The 17620-nt window shown below is 37.1% G+C and overlaps 1 protein-coding gene across 1 annotated transcript in view; it reads right to left on the bottom strand.

Moving 5' to 3' along the window:
- Nucleotides 1-17620, bottom strand: part of RALYL (RALY RNA binding protein like) — a 331636-nt gene that overhangs the window by 44594 nt on the left and 269422 nt on the right. Inside the window, exon 4 of the mRNA XM_026495820.2 lies at nucleotides 3290-3337. Within this exon, the coding sequence (XP_026351605.2) occupies nucleotides 3290-3337 (48 nt within the window). The remainder of the gene's footprint in view (nucleotides 1-3289; nucleotides 3338-17620) is intronic.

The raw sequence follows: 17620 nt of genomic DNA, 5'->3' as shown, positions 1-17620 counted from the left end.
GTAGGACAGATCTATCTATATCTATCTATCTATCTATCTATCTATCTATCTATCTATCTATCTATCATCTATCTATCTATCTATCATCTATCTATATCTATCTATCATCTATCAATCATCTGTCTTTCTATCTGTCTACCTACTTACCTACCTACCTAATGAATTTATTGAGCTGTAATTTATATAGAAACTCCATTTTAGGTAGAAATTCTTTAAATGTGGAAGGAAATAACAAGAGAGAAAACACCTAAGGGACTACAGTGCCAAAACAGTTTCATATTGACAGACTAAAAGACAATTGTATGTTGAATACTTTTGAAAAGACAATGTATACTGAATACATATTGAAAACTTTATCCATAGCAATTAGGACATTGTTTTGCATCCTGAAAAAAAAAGATGTATTAAAAAATGTCTTTAAGACATTTAAGACTGAGTGGCTCAGTCGGTTAAGCGTCTGCCTTCAGCTCAGGTCATGATCTCAGGGTTCTGGGATGGAGTCCTGCCTCGGGCTCCCTGCTCATCAGGGAGTATGCTTCTCCCTCTGCCCTTCAACCCGCTCATGCTCTCCCTGTCTCAAATAAATAAATAAAAATGTTTTTTAAAAAGTCTTTAGAATTGTCAAAACGTAAGATTTTCAAATAGTATGCAGACTATTTAAATGTTGTCTTTTCTTAATAGTAAATGGTATTGTTTTACGCTGCCAGATTTTCAGATCATTTTTGGGACAAGTTATTACGAACTATTTAATATTTACAATAAAATACTGTATTTTGTAGAAATTATAAAAATGATTTGAGAAAAGTATCTTTTAAAATTCATGCTCGATCACACAGGCAGACCTAGTGGAACAACTTGCTAAACTGCGTAGTTGCACATAGTGGTGATGAAGGTATGGTTGTGGTCTGATCTCCCTTTGGGTAAGGCTGCCTCCTTTTATTTTACTCCATAGACTAATATTACTCCCCTTCTGTTCTGCATACTCACATAGTTGGTTATCGAATCTAAATGAATAGTTTATAATTGTAGTTTTGTCATGAATTTACTGTATGACCTTGGGAAAACCAAAGTCTCTCTAAATCCAAGGAGATGAATTAAGAACACAAATTGAGTATCTACCATGTTTGAGACTTAATGATATTGCCTGAGGATACAATACTACGCAAACCTGAGCATCTTCCCTGCCTTCATGGAGGAAGAGAGGCAGACATGAATCAAATACTGTCATCACAAAGAAAGACAGCAGTAAAAAGCAGAAGTGTTATGAAGGAGCAACGCTGGGTGCTGAGAGAGGGGAACAGAGGAACCTAATTTCGTCTGAGAGTGGTGTTCATGCTGAGATTTGAGGGAGGAAGGCAAGTTAACTAGATGGCAGAGGGAGGAATGAGGAGAAGCAGCAGCTCGGAAGAGGGTGCTGAGGGAGGAGGGTACGTGGTGCTCTTGTGGAGCTGAGAAAGGAGCCGCGTGGCTGGAGCAAACAGAACCAGGCCCTTTCAAGGGATCATGAAGTTTCTTCCCCATTTAAAATGTCCATTACGAGCTATTTTTCCAAGTTTGCATTTTTATACCTTGGGATTTGTTTTTGTTTGTTTGACGAGAACTTACAATTAAAAAGCTTAAAAGATATTTACTTCATTTTTGTGTGTGTGGTCTAACGATCTATGTACAGTTGGCCCTTGATTTGCATATCTTAGAATTTCAATTACCCATGTTTTGTTAAATAACATGTCTCCCCACAGCACAGATCAAATTTGAGTTGCCACAATATATTAACTGTGGGTAATTTCATAAAGTCCAAACTTTGCTGCTAGTTTTTCAGTCCACAAAGCACTGTGCAAATAACAGCGGCAGATCAGGATCAGTTATCGGTCCCATCAGTTCATTCAAAGTCTGTCTGGTTGTCGTGCATCTGTAATTCAGCGCACATGCAGACGGTAACTGTGTAGTCGTATTGTCTCTTTGTTGCCAGTGATAAACCCACGTGGCCCTTGACAAAAATGGATAATCAAAAGAGGAAATTGGTCAACAAAGATGAAAGTGCAGCAAGGAGGAGAAGAGGGGTAACACTGGAAGTGAAATAAAATTAAATGGGACGGAACTGTAGGAGAGACAGCTGACTGAGGACTGTTGACACTTCTACCGGAGAGACTCTAGGTATCGAACCAGAGGAACTTCGGAAAAGCATACATATTGACATAAATGAGGAAAACAGTTGTGAAGTGATAAAAAAAAGAAGTGACATTGGCAAAAGAGCACACACTGAAGACCCCCTCTGAGACCGTTCACAACGCTGGCAAACTGTCGAAGCTGGTCCAGCCTTAGAAAGGAGTCTGACACCTCACTGAGGCACAAGATGGGTGCTAGCTCTGTACTGTACGTTGTACAAGAAGGCAAGCCCTGCTCAAACTGCTTTTGGGGAGGTCTTTTTACAAAGAACCAAAACAGGCTAATTCTCGGTATTCTGCTTTAAATTATAGTGTACTTAAAACGATTTTACTGTATTTCCCTATTATTTATACCAATAGTAAGAGAGTTTTTAATGTTTTTACAAACATTTCTAGAAGTGATGGAAAATTCTATTTTTTCCACAGATTATTAACATCATTTTGTATGGTTTCCTTTATGATCCAACACTATTATGCAAAGCAAAACTGCCTGTAATTTTTATAGAATCTAACCAATCTAACCAACTAACATTGCAATGTGTTATATTGAAAACAGATGTATTTTGGAAGGCTGGAGTCATTTTCCGAGTTTACAAAATCTCAGTCTTGAAGACTCCTAAGACATGGAAAACAATATTGGTTCATTACATTTTTAGAATGTTATTCAAATATTCCATAACTGAACTTTTGCCTTGAGAACCTCAGAAGTCCTGAAAGTCCAAGATGTACTATGCTTCAGTAAGCACAATGAAAATAAGAAAATCTGCCTATATTATATTTTTTGGGACTTAGTAAAGAATTTCCTTTAGTTTAGGGGCGCCTGGGTGGCACAGCGGTTAAGCGTCTGCCTTCGGCTCAGGGAGTGATCCTGGCGTTATGGGATCGAGCCCCACATCAGGCTCCTCCGCTATGAGCCTGCTTCTTCCTCTCCCACTCCCCCTGCTTGTGTTCCCTCTCTCGCTGGCTGTCTCTATCTCTGTCAAATAAATAAATAAAATCTTAAAAAAAAAAAAAAAAGAATTTCCTTTAGTTTAAACATCAGTCAAGAATACTTAGGAATGAAATCTACAAAACAGTTTAAAGAATTTAAATCAAAGGGAAACAAGAATGAAAAATTTACATACCGATTGTAGAAATCTTCTCTGTAGTAATCATAGTCAAAGACATAACCACTAAGGAGGAAACAAAAAATTAGTTGACATTTGTTCAACCACACTAATTTTGGTATTAAATTGTGAGGTTATAACAAGAAACTTATGTTATTTTTTAAATATTTATTTTTCAATTATGTATCCAAAGTGTTTTACAAAATAATGTCCAATTGGATATAGTACCATGTTAAACTACCATATGGCTGACAATGCAAAGACTGATAGTGGTTTGTATGGTTTGGAATGGAAGATGAGAGGCAGTAGCAAAAGAAAATGTTTTAATACTTGTAATTACGTATGAATGAAGGCCATTTTATCCTTTCTTCCTAAGGTATGTACAGTGAGGCTACACGATGAACTAAAGGCATGGAAAGGAAAGGCTTAATGACCCATTTGCTATAAGAATGCTAAACAGATATGTGGTTTCCTTAGAAATTCAGCATTCCTTTTCGTTCTAAAAATTTATAATTTAATACCCAGAGGAAAAAAATCCACCATGGCTGAATCTTAGCAACAATAATTTAATATTTTAGGGTACTTAAATAGCAATTAATAAGCACATTGCAGTGAAAAGATTAAGCTTCTAAAAGGAATATATAGTAAAAACTGCTCCCATCTACTTATATAATTCTTGGAATTTACAAAAAAGCCCTTTATATGGATTATTTCCGTTAATTTTAGTACACAATACAACTCTGTTGGATACAGTACCTAGAAGAAACTAAGGTGCAAAGGACAAAAGTGACTTGCTCAAATTTTTATCCCTAGTAAGTGATAGAGCCGAGACGGGAGAAAAACAAATCTTCTGAATCCATGTCTGGGGCAGTTTTTCATGGCACTGTGCAACCCTCCCCAGCCTACAAGAAGTTTACTCATAATAAAGGAAATATCTATACTACAGGGGAATCATTATTTTTAATGTGTATTCACTAATTTTTTATTGGTATGAAACACACATAACAAAATTTACCATTCTAACCATTTTAAGTATACAACTCAGTGGCATTAAGTATATTCACAATGTTGTTTAAAGATCACCAATATCCATTTCCAGCATTTTTCATTACCCCACACAGAAATTCCATACCCATTAAACAGTAACTCCCCATCCCCTGCTCCCCCTCAGCTCCTGGTACTTTCTGAATTTGCCTCTTCTAGGTACCGCATAGAAGTGGAATCATACAGGGGCGCCTGGGTGGCACAGCGGTTAAGCGTCTGCCTTTGGCTCAGGGCGTGATCCTGGCGTTCTGGGATCGAGCCCCACATCAGGCTCCTCCACTATGAGCCTGCTTCTTCCTCTCCCATTCCCCTTGCTTGTGTTCCCTCTCTCGCTGGCTGTCTCTAACTCTGTTGAATAAATAAATAAAATCCTAAAAAAAAAAAAAAAAAAAAGAAGTGGAATCATACAATATTTGTCCCTCTTAGCCTGGCTTATTTCAGTTAGCATAACATTTTCGAAATTTATCCATACTGTACCATGCATGAGAATTGCATTCCTTTTTATGACTGAAAAATATAATACTGTACATATGTACACATTGCTTTTTGTTTATTCCTCTATTGATAGACATTTGAGTTTTTTCCACCTCTTGGCTGTTGTGAATAGTGATAGTATGAACACCGGTGTGCAAGTATAGAGTCACTGCCTTCTTCTGTTTGGGGTATCTACCTAGAAGCGGAATTGCTGGATCATAAAGTAGTTTTATGTTTAACTTTTTGAAGAGCCACTGTATGACAAGCAAGTAATTTTATATTCCCCAATTGATCAATTTAACAGTCCTTTAGTTTGTAACTATTCTTATGTCAGGAGAATTGAAAGAACATATTATATAATCTTAACAACAACCTATAAGATGTAGAGTATTGTTCCAATTTTATAGGACGCTGAGGCCTAGAAATATTAAATACCCTATATAACACAGGTTAAGTATTCTAGTACGGCATAGTCATTCATGTGCTCATTTATCAGAATCTGATTAAGGACATGTGTGTCAGGAACTGTACTTGGCACTTAGGTTTAGAAGCAAAGTAGATGTCTAACTTTGATTAAGCACGAATTAGCAAACACAGATGACCTAATCAAATTGATTCATTTCCCTGCTATTGCCACTAGCTCACCCCAGCATTTTGTTTCAGCAGAGTTGAGTTCAATCTCTGTCCTCTATTTAGATAGTCTTGAATACAGTCTTTTCCTTACCTATTTAATCTTTATGTTGCAATTTTTTTTCTTTGACAGCGGTGGAGACAGATAAAAAGCTAATAAGAAAAACATTTTAAACAGAAAATACTTAGAAGTACATGAATGGGACAGAGAGAAACAGAAGGGGAGAACTATTAAAAGGGATTAATCAGGGCTGGCTGCTCTGAGGAGGTGACATGTAACTGGAGGCTTGAAGGATGAGCAAGGTCCGATCAAAAGCCAGGGGAGAAAAGGAACCGAGGGAATAGAAAGCACAAAGGTGCAAGTCAGGAAAAACCCTATGGATTCAGCAAAGCAAGAAGGCTCGTCCGGGGCTACGGCCATCACACCGACAAGAAATAACAGCGTCTTAGGCAACACTGCAGACAAGACGGACAGGGCTAGACAGATTCAGGACATGTTTTGGAGGCAGACCCAACTGAATTTATCACTGAGTCAGTTTAAGAAACTGGGCAGACTGTGTTATCCTTTCTCAACTGGGGAAAGATTGGGAGGAAGAGGTCCTAGAGGAAAATCTCGAGTTCAGTTTTGGATAAGATAGCATTTGGATGCTTGTGAGACAATCAAGAAACACTTTCACCGGTGCCTGAATGCTGTCTTACTGAGTGCAGCCCCAAAGAGAGGGCTCACTGGGGAAGTAAGTCTGGGAGGTGTGAGCATGTTGATGGCAATAAAGACATTAAAAGGTGAGATCTTTTTCAGGAGTGAGTGTAGAGAGAGGAAGTAGAGGCTGGTCCTAGGGATTCTAGAATTGTAGAGGTCAAGGGAAGAGGAGAAGATACAAAATAGTTAGGTCAGATGTGGATAGGAGACAGAGCTTGAGAGTAAAGAGCTCTGAGTCCGGGCCCTGGCTTGCCACTTGGTATGACATTTGTATTACTTTCCTAGGGCTGCCATAATGGAATACCACACAGTAGGAGGCTTAAAGAACAAAAATTTATTTCCTCACAATTTTGGAAGGTAGGAGTTCAAGGTCAAAGTGTCAACAGTTTTTGTTTCTTCTGAGGTCACTTTCTTTACCTTGCAGATCATACCTTCTTGCTGTCTCCTCACATAGCTGTCCCTCTGTAATGTCTGAGTCCTAATCTCTTCTGACAAGAACACCTGTCATATTGGATCAGGGCCCACCAATATGGCCTCATTTTAACTTTCTCACCTCTTTAAAGACTCTCTCTCCCAATATAGTCACGTTCTGAGGAACTGGGAGTTAGGGCTTCAACAGGTGAATTCTGGAGGAACACAATTAGCTTAAAACAACATTGAACAATGTATTTAATCTTTGCAGACCGCATCTGCAAAATGGAATAGCACAGCTTCTAGCACACTGTAATAAGTCAGTGAATTTTTAAATATTTTTCATAGAGCTGATATTTAAACACAGATTTATCTGAATCAAAAGTTAGTGATTTTTTCGATTGTGTCACATTTCATCAGACATTTGTTAATTTAAATAAGTTTAATAATCTTAATGCTTTAGCATATATAACTTTCTTTTTCCTCAGATGTTTAAAAGAGCATTTTGAAAGTTTATGAACATGATGATGAGAACATTTAATTAAAGATGTATAAATTCATCTTGATTTTTATATATGTCCTCTCTCTCGCTCTTTTTTTTTAAAGATTTTATTTACTTATTTGACACACACACACACACACACACACACACACACACACACAGATCGCAGAAGCAGGGGGAGCTGCAGAGGGAGAGAGAGAAGCAGGCTCCCGCAGAGCAGGGAGCCGGATGTCCGGCTTGATCCCAGGACCCCGAGATCATGACTTGAGCTGAAGGCAGACGCTTAGCCAACTGAGCCACCCAGGCGCTCCTCCTCTCTCTTTTTAAACTCCCCGAGTACCAAATATGACACATGGACCAATTAATAAATATGCTATTAATGTGGCTGACAATGATGATTCCACCCATGTATTTTATACCTTTAGGAAATACTTCAATAATTTATTAGCCTTCTGGAAATTTAAAAATGCATGAGAAAAGAGAAATCATTTTTGTTTTTCTTAGTAGCTGCTTAAATTATCTTGTCCAATCTGCTTATTTTTCGTTCAGTCCTGCCTGCTAAGACATATTTGCAAGAACAGGCTGTAGCCAAGCATCCTGAACCATTTGATCTCCGAGTCCCACTGTCTGCCATCAGGAACTCAATTTTACCTGTCACAGTTAAAATGAAAGGAAATGCACAAACAGACCTGTCTTGGTAATCACGACAAGACTGTTTTTGCCTTAATGGTTTGGGCTTTTAGCAGAAATGCCATGGTTGTAGTTGGCTCAGGTCATAAGCTGTAAAATCACGCTGGATTTCCAAGGAAGAGAAAGAGATTCAAAGAAATGAAAAGAGATAACCACAGGGCAAGTATGATTTGTGACAATTATGCTTTTCCAGTGTTCCTGCCGCCAGCTTTCTTTTTTTTCCCTCTTTCCCCAGATTTTGTCTCTCTTAAAAATCCCTTCATTCTCTTTCTGTGTGAAACTCTATTTGAAATTACCTGTCAAAAAATGGCATTTCCAGAAGCCATATTCAGGTTTTTGAGGCGTTTTATGTATTCTAGGATTTTACTGGAAGGAAAAACTTGTCTTTAAAGTTAAAAAAAAAAAAAAGATAGCCTTTCCTTTCCTCATAAACTGTTCTGTTCATGGGCTAATCTACTTTTTTCTTTTTTGGGGGGGCTTTTAAGGGAGGAACCTTTGCCACTTTCATTGTAGCAGCTTTGTATGACAGTCTGGTTCTTAGGCTACTGAAACAAAATGGTCATAAATCAGATGTTTTAGGCACTTTTTAAGAAGAAACTAAATCTAGGAACTGTCAAGGCTTCTGTTGTTTGGAGGCATGCCCCACGGCAAGGGGCAGGTACTCAACTTTTTAGAAAAGTGAAACAATAGTTTTGAATGTTTCACACAAATAATTTATATTTTTATTTTTTAAATCTGGTACACCTTCATGACTTTTATTCTACTTTTCAGTGTACTTTTATTCTAACTGCTCGGGTTCCCTCAAAACTTAATGGGAAATGGGAATTAGTAAAGTAATTGTTTAGAGTTGCACACTCATAGTCTTTATTTTATTACTGAAGATTAAATGACACCAAGTAACTTCCCTGGAATTTAATTTAAGCTTTTTCATTTACAGAAGAAGAAATCACAACTCATTAGGTTTTGCAATATATGAGATCAATTTTATCTAATCCCTTTAAGTTCATAAAACCAGCTTCATATGAATAGACTAATACACACAAGTATTTCTTTTTATTTTCCATTGCAGAACTTCATTAAAATATAATCTGACGAAAATGAATAAACTTCCCAGCACAAGGAGGGAGCATGTTAATGGTTTCATTACAGACATGCTGCCAATAGTAAGTCCTACTGAAGCCTTCTCAGTGACTATCTCTGGCTTCCCAGATTAAACCGGATAATCAATTACTGAGTATTTTAAGTTAGGCACAATACTGGGAGTTGTGGATAATAGTATGAGCAGAACATGGGTTCTGACCTCAAGGAGTGACAGTCTAAGTATAAGGGATTAGATAAATATACATATGACTATAATTTAAACAGAATTTGAAAAATGCCAAAACAGATATAAAAACTGCTAAGAGAGCTTATAGGCAGAAGAAATAGGATGTGGTTGGTGGGACAAGGTCTCAAACAAGGCTTTATGAAAGAGATGGCATTTGAATTGGTCTTTGTAAAGGTTAGGAATCAACAAGTGAATGTTCAAAAGGAGGCCCTTCCTGGGGGCGCCTGGGTGGCTCAGTGGTTAAGCGTCTGCCTTCGGCTCAGGGCGTGATCCCGGCGTTATGGGATTGAGCCCCACATCAGGCTCCTCCGCTAGGAGCCTGCTTCTTCCTCTCCCACTCCCCCTGCTTGTGTTCCCTCTCTCGCTGGCTGTCTCTATCTCTGTCAAATAAATAAATAAAATCTTTAAAAAAAATAAAAAAAAAAGGAGGCCCTTCCTGAAAGCCAAGAATTGGTGGTAGAAAAACGTGGAATAAATTCGTAGAATAGTGTTTCATGACGATTAGTCTCTGTCATTAGCACAACTTTTCTTCAGAGTACCTGTGGAAGTCATGATTGCAGAAGTCATAAGGTAGGCTAACAGACTGAATTTCCAGAGCATACTTCTCCAGGATTATTAGTAGAAGTATCCGCAGAGGTTCCCACAGGATCCTATTTCTACCTTGCCATAAAATCTGGTGTAGGTTTCCAAATGTCAGGGTATATATAGTTGAACAGATGTATAAATTTTGTCAAGATAATAAGTGGACAAAATCTATTTTCTCTTAGGGAATACACATAAAACTTAAATTTTACTTTGGAGCGTGTGTGTGTTGTGTATATGTGTGTGTGTGTAGTGGGTACACACACACACATACGTTAAAAATTCAAAAAGAGTGGAAAAAGCTACTTAGTCTAGGTTGCATTGACAGGATGGTTTACTACTAAGGACTTCGGAATTGAGGGAGGATGTGAGTGGGAACCTAAAGAATTATGACACATTCGTAGAGTTTCTGGCTAATGGTGGATCAGGACCCGGGAGCTCAGGAAGATGCGGTGACTAAGGCATTCACAAGGACAAAAACAATCCACCCAGCCCAGTTATGAGTTCTGATCTCTTACTTGCTGGGAGTCAAGCTTACTGTTTCACACACTTAAAGGATAATTACTTTAAGGTAGGTGTAGATAGTGAATTCAGGGAACAGGAGAGAAAAAGGAGGGAAAAAATTATTTTTCTGTCTTCTGGCTGAGTTAACACATGGATTGTGATTTTGGAAGTATCTTCCAGAATGGGGTTTGCTTGTTACCCTTCTCTATGCTGTGTTCTGTCAGGAAAGATGTTTACACATGGGATTCCACAATTGTGTTTAGTTGTCAATTCTGTCTTTTGATCTAGAATAAATGAAAAAAAAAAAGATTCCCTTCAATTCATGATTCCTTGATAAAGCTACAGTGAAAATGAAAACTTATTTTTTTTTTTTTTTGCCAACTGCATGACATAACTGGTAAGAGAACTATAAATGTGAAAGCAGGAGAACGAAGAACCGAGCTATTCTGAAGATCTGGCCTACAGATAAAGAGTCCTGACTGGACCAGTGAAATGGTCACCCAACAGGTATTCCTCGTCCCAAGTATATCCACATCGCCTATCCACGATATATGCTGCTAGTAACTTGAAAGCATTCTTTTTCCAAAATATCAAAAACAGGGGCGCCTGGGTGGCTCAGTCGTTAAGCGTCTACCTCGGCTCAGGGCGTGATCCTGGAGTCCTGGGATCGAGCCCTGCATCAGGCTCCCTGCTTGTGTTCCCTCTCTCACTGGCTGTCTCTCTCTCTGTCAAATAAATAAATAAAAACTTTAAAAGAAGAAAATCAAAAACAAAACAAAACCAACAAACTCTTCCATTACTCCCTGTGGCTTACAACGTAATACTCAGACTCTTCAATATTCAGTGCTCTCTGAAATGGGGCTCCTTCTTCAAATATGCTTTAATAATTCGCTCAACTACTTTTTCAACCATTCGGCGTTTCCCTGCACCCACTGTGGGTGGCAGAGAAACACTCCTTGCTGTCACAAGCAGACTTTCTTGGATCTCTACACAGTCTTCTGTATTAGCCAACTGATTGCTCAACAGTTTCCTGTTATAGGGTTTTGCTCAAGCTCTTCATCTATAACATGCTGTATCTTCTTTCAGTTGAATGGTATCCATTCTTTTTTTTTTTTTTAAAGATTTTATTTATTTATTCGACAGGATAGAGACAGCCAGCAAGAGAGGGAACACAAGCAGGGGGAGTGGGAGAGGAAGAAGCAGGCTCCTAGCGGAGGAGCCTGATGTGGGGCTCGATCCCATAACACCGGGATCATGCCCTGAGCCGAAAGCAAATGCTTAACCGCTGTGCCACCCAGGCGCCCCAGAATGTTATCCATTCTTGAGGGCCAAACTCAAGCCCCACGTCTTCCCCAATTATAAAGCTGTGGGGTTAGACTAAATTCCATGTATTCTGTTATTCTTTTTGCATTTACATTTAATTCTTGCTGGTCAGCTTTCTGCTTTTCCTGTCACTTAGTGAATCTATATAGATTTATTTCTGTTAACCTTTCCCTTCTCAAACCAATTTCTCTATTCCATTCATCATTCTTATCTTCCTTCTTTGAACTTAATCTAATATGTCTTAATTTCTTGACACTGGAGTTTCCAGAGTAAAATATTCCGGGAGGACTCATGTCAAAATCCTGTAGAGTATTATCTGTCTCTTTGTTTTAACTGAATTCGGCCATAAATACGCAGATTTCATTCTTACAGATTCTTATGCATACTTCTGTCTGAACATATTATGTAACAATTGACATCCAGGAGTGTATTTCACTAGATCGTGAGTTTTGAAAAGGCAGAGTGTTTGCAGTCACACATCTGAAATTATTTAAATTGAATGTTACATGTCTGTGGCAATTTCTGCAATAATATTTATTGTTATTACTTTTTGTAAGAAAACAAATATCTATATTAGAGTTTTCAAATACCTGAATATTAATATTAGAATGTTTAGACCATTATGGGGGTGCCTGGGTGGCACAGTTGGTTAGGCATATGACTTTTGTTTTTGGCTCAGGTCGTAATCTGAGAGTGGTGAGATCAAGCCCCACTTTGGGCTCTGCACTCAGTGTGGAATCTGCTTAAGACTCTCTCCTCTGCCCCTCCTCCCACTTGCTCTCTCTCTCTCTCTCTCTCAAGTAAATAAATCTTAAAAAAAAAAAAAGAATGTTTAGGCCATTATGATTGCTTTGTTGGGTTAGCCCTCTCTGTCAATAAATTGATATTTATTGCCTCTCAATTCTAAATCTTTTTTTTTTTTTTTTGGACTGGAGGAAAACCACAAGGCAAAGAAGAGGAAGCAGCTTCTTTTTCCAGGTTCCCATATGCTTTTCTTCTTGCTCATCTTGCACTGTTGTCAGCAGGATGTGGGAGAGCCAGTGATGCTCACTGGCACCCCAGCAGGAGGGTGCCTACCCATTATCCCTAGTCCACCAACACCCCAACAAACTTCTCTGCCATCCAGGAGGCTGCAGTCACACCCTCTCCTATGGGGGTGTGAATTTCATCCTCTGAGAGAGAGGCTCCTCATTTATTCCTTCCTTGGGTATTCTCCCTCAGCCACAGAGATAGTAGCTGTTCCCTACATTTTCCACTCTAATACTCTTTCGTAGTCTTTCTTTTACCCTTTTAAAGTAGTTAGCCATGTATTTTACTAGTTAATAATTCCTTATATTAAATTTTCTCTGTTAAAATGACTGGTGTGGTTTCCATCTTCTGTCTCCTGACTGGGCCTTGCTTGATACAACCCTGTTTAGGTATCCTTTTTTCTACATGTTGAGAATGATCAAATGTGATATACAGTCAAAGGGCACAGGTTGTCCATTTATAGACAAATGCTTTTCATAGCTTGTATAGTTGATAGTTTTATTATTATAATTTTTATCTTATTGGGTTACAATAATTTTTTAAAAGTTTTCCTTCAAGACTAAATATATCAACTGCACATATTCTTCATGGTAGAGTCTAGCTTATAAAAATGTTTGGGACTGATGTCAAAAGGGATAATAACAAGAGTAACAACGATGTTAATAGTTCTAACAATTAACATTTATTGAATGCTTAGCATTTATCACTAGTTTAACTGCTTTGCATATGTCAAATCATTTAATTGTCTTAAAAGTCCTATGAATTAGTGTTAATATTATCCCAATTGTATAAATGAGAGAACCAAAGCAATGATATGATTAATTAGAGTCCAGAGTATAAACCACATTGTCTATGGCTTACCAGATATTGGTGTTAAGAAATATTAGGTATTTTTAGCAATTGCTACCACTACCAGAAGTAGAAGCCAGGAATGTGCTACCACTACCATAAAGCTAGTGAAATCTTAGTGGGCATTAACTAAAGTGCAGGGTCTTTCGAAAAGAAGATAATAATTCCACTGGACTCTCACTTTTGAGACATCCCTGGAAACAGTTTAGTGTATTTCAGTAAAGTTTCATAAGGATATTAACCAACTGGAATGCATACAAATGAAAGAAATTAGGATAGCAAGAAATCTCAAAAATGACTCTGTATGAAAAAGGTTGAATTAAATAAGGCTGTTTGGTCTAGAGAAGAAAGCCTTTGGGAAAGAAGGCAGCTAACTGTTTAAATATTTGAAAGGTTTTCTAGTGGAAAAGGCACTGAATTTATTCACTGTGGTTCCAGAAGGCAAAACAAGTCTTAAAGAGTAGTAATTACAAGGAACAATGTTACTGCTAACTATAACAAAGAAATAGAATAATGAGTTCCAAATATCTTGAGTGTCTAGTAGTTTTGGAAAGAAAATAGGATCATGAAAAGAGAAATACCATGACAAAACACTGTAAGATCTAGTATAACACAGAGTAACAGATACATGTGCTTCAAGAAGAGCCTGAAAATCATTTGTTAGGGATTTTGTAGAGAAGAGAATTGATGCATTACATAGTTCTGGGATATCTTCCAAGTTGAAATTTCATGATTTTATTGAATCAAATTACTTCGTTAAAATGTAACATTTAACTCTTCACCTACAGGTTTTGGGAACATGGTGACCTGAATCCGGCTCCTTTTCTGTTGAGCACCAGTTGTGATCTGTTGGACTCTCCTCAGTCAAACTGATGCAGAATTAAAGAAGAAATCAAAATTGGACTTTCATATTATCTAGAAAGAAATAAAAAGAATGCTTCTTCCAAAACCTATGGGACATAGTAGGAACTTAACTCAGAAAAAGGTATGGTTTAAATGGGTTCATTGTTAAAGACGAAAGATGAAAGAGAAAAGAAATTAGCCTTAATCTTACTAGAAAAAGAGCAACACAATAGGCCAAAATAAACCAGAAAACTAATGTCAGGTTCAAGTCTGAAAATCTATTAGCATACTCTGGCACAAAAACAAAGGAAAGGAGAAAAAACATGATTTTTATCAGTAGGTACTGAAGAGGTATTTGATAAAATTAAGAGGCAATCCTTATAATATATTCTAAATAAAATAGTAAGAAGAGAACTATTTAAATAGATATGTGCCAAAAACAAGAAGGAATATTGAATGATTCTTCCACTCCTTATTGTCTTGGTTTGCACTCTGTCCGTTATTACCTTCATGTATAAACATGGCTGATTGTTGTAGTCTGTATTTTATCCTCACTGAATTGCCAGTTCTTATCCCCAAATGACACATTTGTAGAAGAGATCGTCTCCTTCATAACTATGATTCTTCAAAATTTTGTTTATAATATTCTCATCTCTAGATAAACTCTAGAAACATTGTCAAATTTTTCCCACACTGTCATTTTCCCCGTAATCTTTTTTAACAAATCATTTTGTCCCCTTCAAGAACTTTTCAGTTAAAGAACATGACTAAATAGTTGTTAAACATATTTTTATAAATTGAGTTGATTCCTAGGATGCTGGAGTCCAGAATCAAAACAAGGTTAGTAGCTACATGTATAAAATTCTGCCTGGGTTTGGTACGTGGTAAGACGTATTTTCTCTTGATGTCTTTCTGTTACCTTCACAAAAGAAAGATGACGTAGCTAAACACAGGATTCTTGTTACAATCTTTTCCCTCAAAAATATCTCTGTTATAGTCTTCCCAGTAGTACATATCAGAAAGAAAACTGAGTCTAACTTTCGTTTTCCTCTTAAAGTTATAGCTTTCTTTACATTTCAAACTGTAAAAATCTCATTTAAAAAATCAGTGAATTATATTTTTTCATTGTTGACTCTTTCATGATCTGTAAAATTGTTCTCTGTGGAGAACAGAGATTAAACTTATTTATAGATTATTTACAGATTAAACTCTATAAACTTTCATCCATTTCTTTTTCCTTGTTCTTGTTTTGCCACTTTCCTCTATTTTACTCAGGGGATATTTATCAAGGTTTTTCCTAAAATCACTTACCGGGTTTTTTCCCCAGTGTAGTATCAAATGTTCCATTTACTTCTTCGTCTGAGGCATCATATTGAATCTGGAGTTTTAAAGAATCAACTGCTATTTTCTAGATTAGTCTCTTCTTATTACAACCTATGGATATTTCTTAGAGGCACTTTCCTTCTGAACATTACTGAACTAAGTTAACAGACATTTTCTTTAATATTTTTCAGTTTCTAGAATTAAATCTTTTGTTTCTGTTTTTAAATTGAGATAAAATTGTCAAATAACATTGTATCAGTTTTAGGTGTACAGAACAATGATTTGATATTCTGCGAAATGATTACCAGAATAAGTTTAGTTAACATCTATCACCACACATAATTACAAAATTGTTTTTCTTTGTGATGAGAACTTTTAAAATCTACTCTCTTACTAACTTTTGAATATACAATACAGTATAATTAACTATAATCACTATGCTGTACATTACATCCCTGGGGTTTACTTATCTTATATCTGGATGTGTGTACCTTTCAATCACATATTCATTTTGAATAGAATTAAATCTTACTCAGAAGAGTGAGTTCTCTGTGAGCCCTCACAATATTGCTGGGCTTACTTGTAGTGAAGAATTTTTCATAAGCTTCCATGCTTTTTTTCTCATTAGTTCTTTTCTGTTTTAAGTCAATATTCAGTGTTTATGTTATTATGAATACATAAATATTATTTACAGTTGAGCAATATACTATGATTACATTTCTTTCTTGTACAAATTGTGGTTTATTTGCCTTTATAATGGCTTCATTTTTCCATGCTTACTAGAGATCTCCATTGTCCTGCTATAACCCATACAAGTCCTTTCTCGGTCTGCTACAAAGAGACCACCCTGGTACTTCTCTTCACCAGCTACTTGGGGACTTTTTTCTTTCGTGTGTTAGACACTTTCTTTTATTTGTTTATTTATTTGTTTGTTTGTTTGTTTATTCAATGATTTTGGTGAAACAAGCATCAGTAGATTTCTTAGAAAGGATTTGTTGTTAATCCTTAGATTTCTGAAAACACAGTTGATTCTGATTATTTGTGGATTCTATATTTGTGAATTTGCTAAGATTACCTGTAACCCCCAAATCAATACTTGCAGCTCTTTCACGGTCACTCACAGACATGCACAGAGTGGCAAAAAATTTGAGTTGCTGAGGCAGCACATTCCCAACTGAGACTGAGGTGATGTGCTGGCTTCTTTGTTCGGATCTGACACTGCAAATAAGTATACTTTTCATGGTCTACTTAGTGCTGCTTTTTTTTTTTTTTTTTTTTTTGCATTTCTGTGCTTTTCACTGGTGATTTTCCTGCTTTCAATGGCCCCTAAACAGATCCCTGAAGTGCTGCTTGGTGTTCCCAAGCACAAAAGGCTGTGATGTGCCTTAGGGAGAAAATACATGTGTTACATGAGCTTCCTTCAGGCAAGCACTGCAGTGCTGTTGGTCTTGAGTTCAATGTTAATGCATCAACAATATATATGAAATAAACTGTCTTTAAACAGAAAACAGACACTAAGAAAGCTTATGTATTAATTTGTTAACAGAAATGTTGTGACCAGAGGCTCATGGGAACCTAATCCTATATTTCCCTTAGGAGCAATGGTTCAGTATTTGCTAATGTAGTGGCTGCAGTGACCTGATAGAATAGAACTACCACAGAAATCCAAGAATGGAGTGGCTCTTTTCCTATCTTCATGCTTGCCTGATAATGTGTTTGGTAGGGCTGACAGTCTGCTTATATCACTTTCTCTCAGAATTCGGAGGGCATTATTGCATTGTCTGCAAATTCCTAATGTTGAGAAATTTGATGTCATTATGATTCAGAGTCTTTGTATGTAGCTTTTATTCCTCTACTTGAAGGTTGAAGGTCTTCTTCTTCTTCTTCTCCTTCTTCTCCTTCTCCTTCTCCTTCTCCTTCTCCTTCTCCTTCTTCTCCTTCTTCTTCTTCTTCTTCTTCTTCTTCTTCTTCTTCTTCTTCTTCTTCTTCTTCTTCTTCTTCTTCTTCTTCTTCTTCTTCAAGATTTTATGTATTTATTTGAGAGAGAGAGACAGAGGGAGGGAGGACATGGGCAGGGGGAGGGGCAGAGGGAGAGGGAGAAGCAGATTCCCGGCTGAG

The sequence above is a fragment of the Ursus arctos genome, unplaced genomic scaffold (genome assembly GCF_023065955.2).
Source record: "Ursus arctos isolate Adak ecotype North America unplaced genomic scaffold, UrsArc2.0 scaffold_6, whole genome shotgun sequence".
Lineage (NCBI taxonomy): Eukaryota > Metazoa > Chordata > Mammalia > Carnivora > Ursidae > Ursus > Ursus arctos.
The sequence above is the reverse complement of the archived record's forward strand: the minus strand, read 5'-3'. Positions and strand labels throughout refer to the sequence as shown.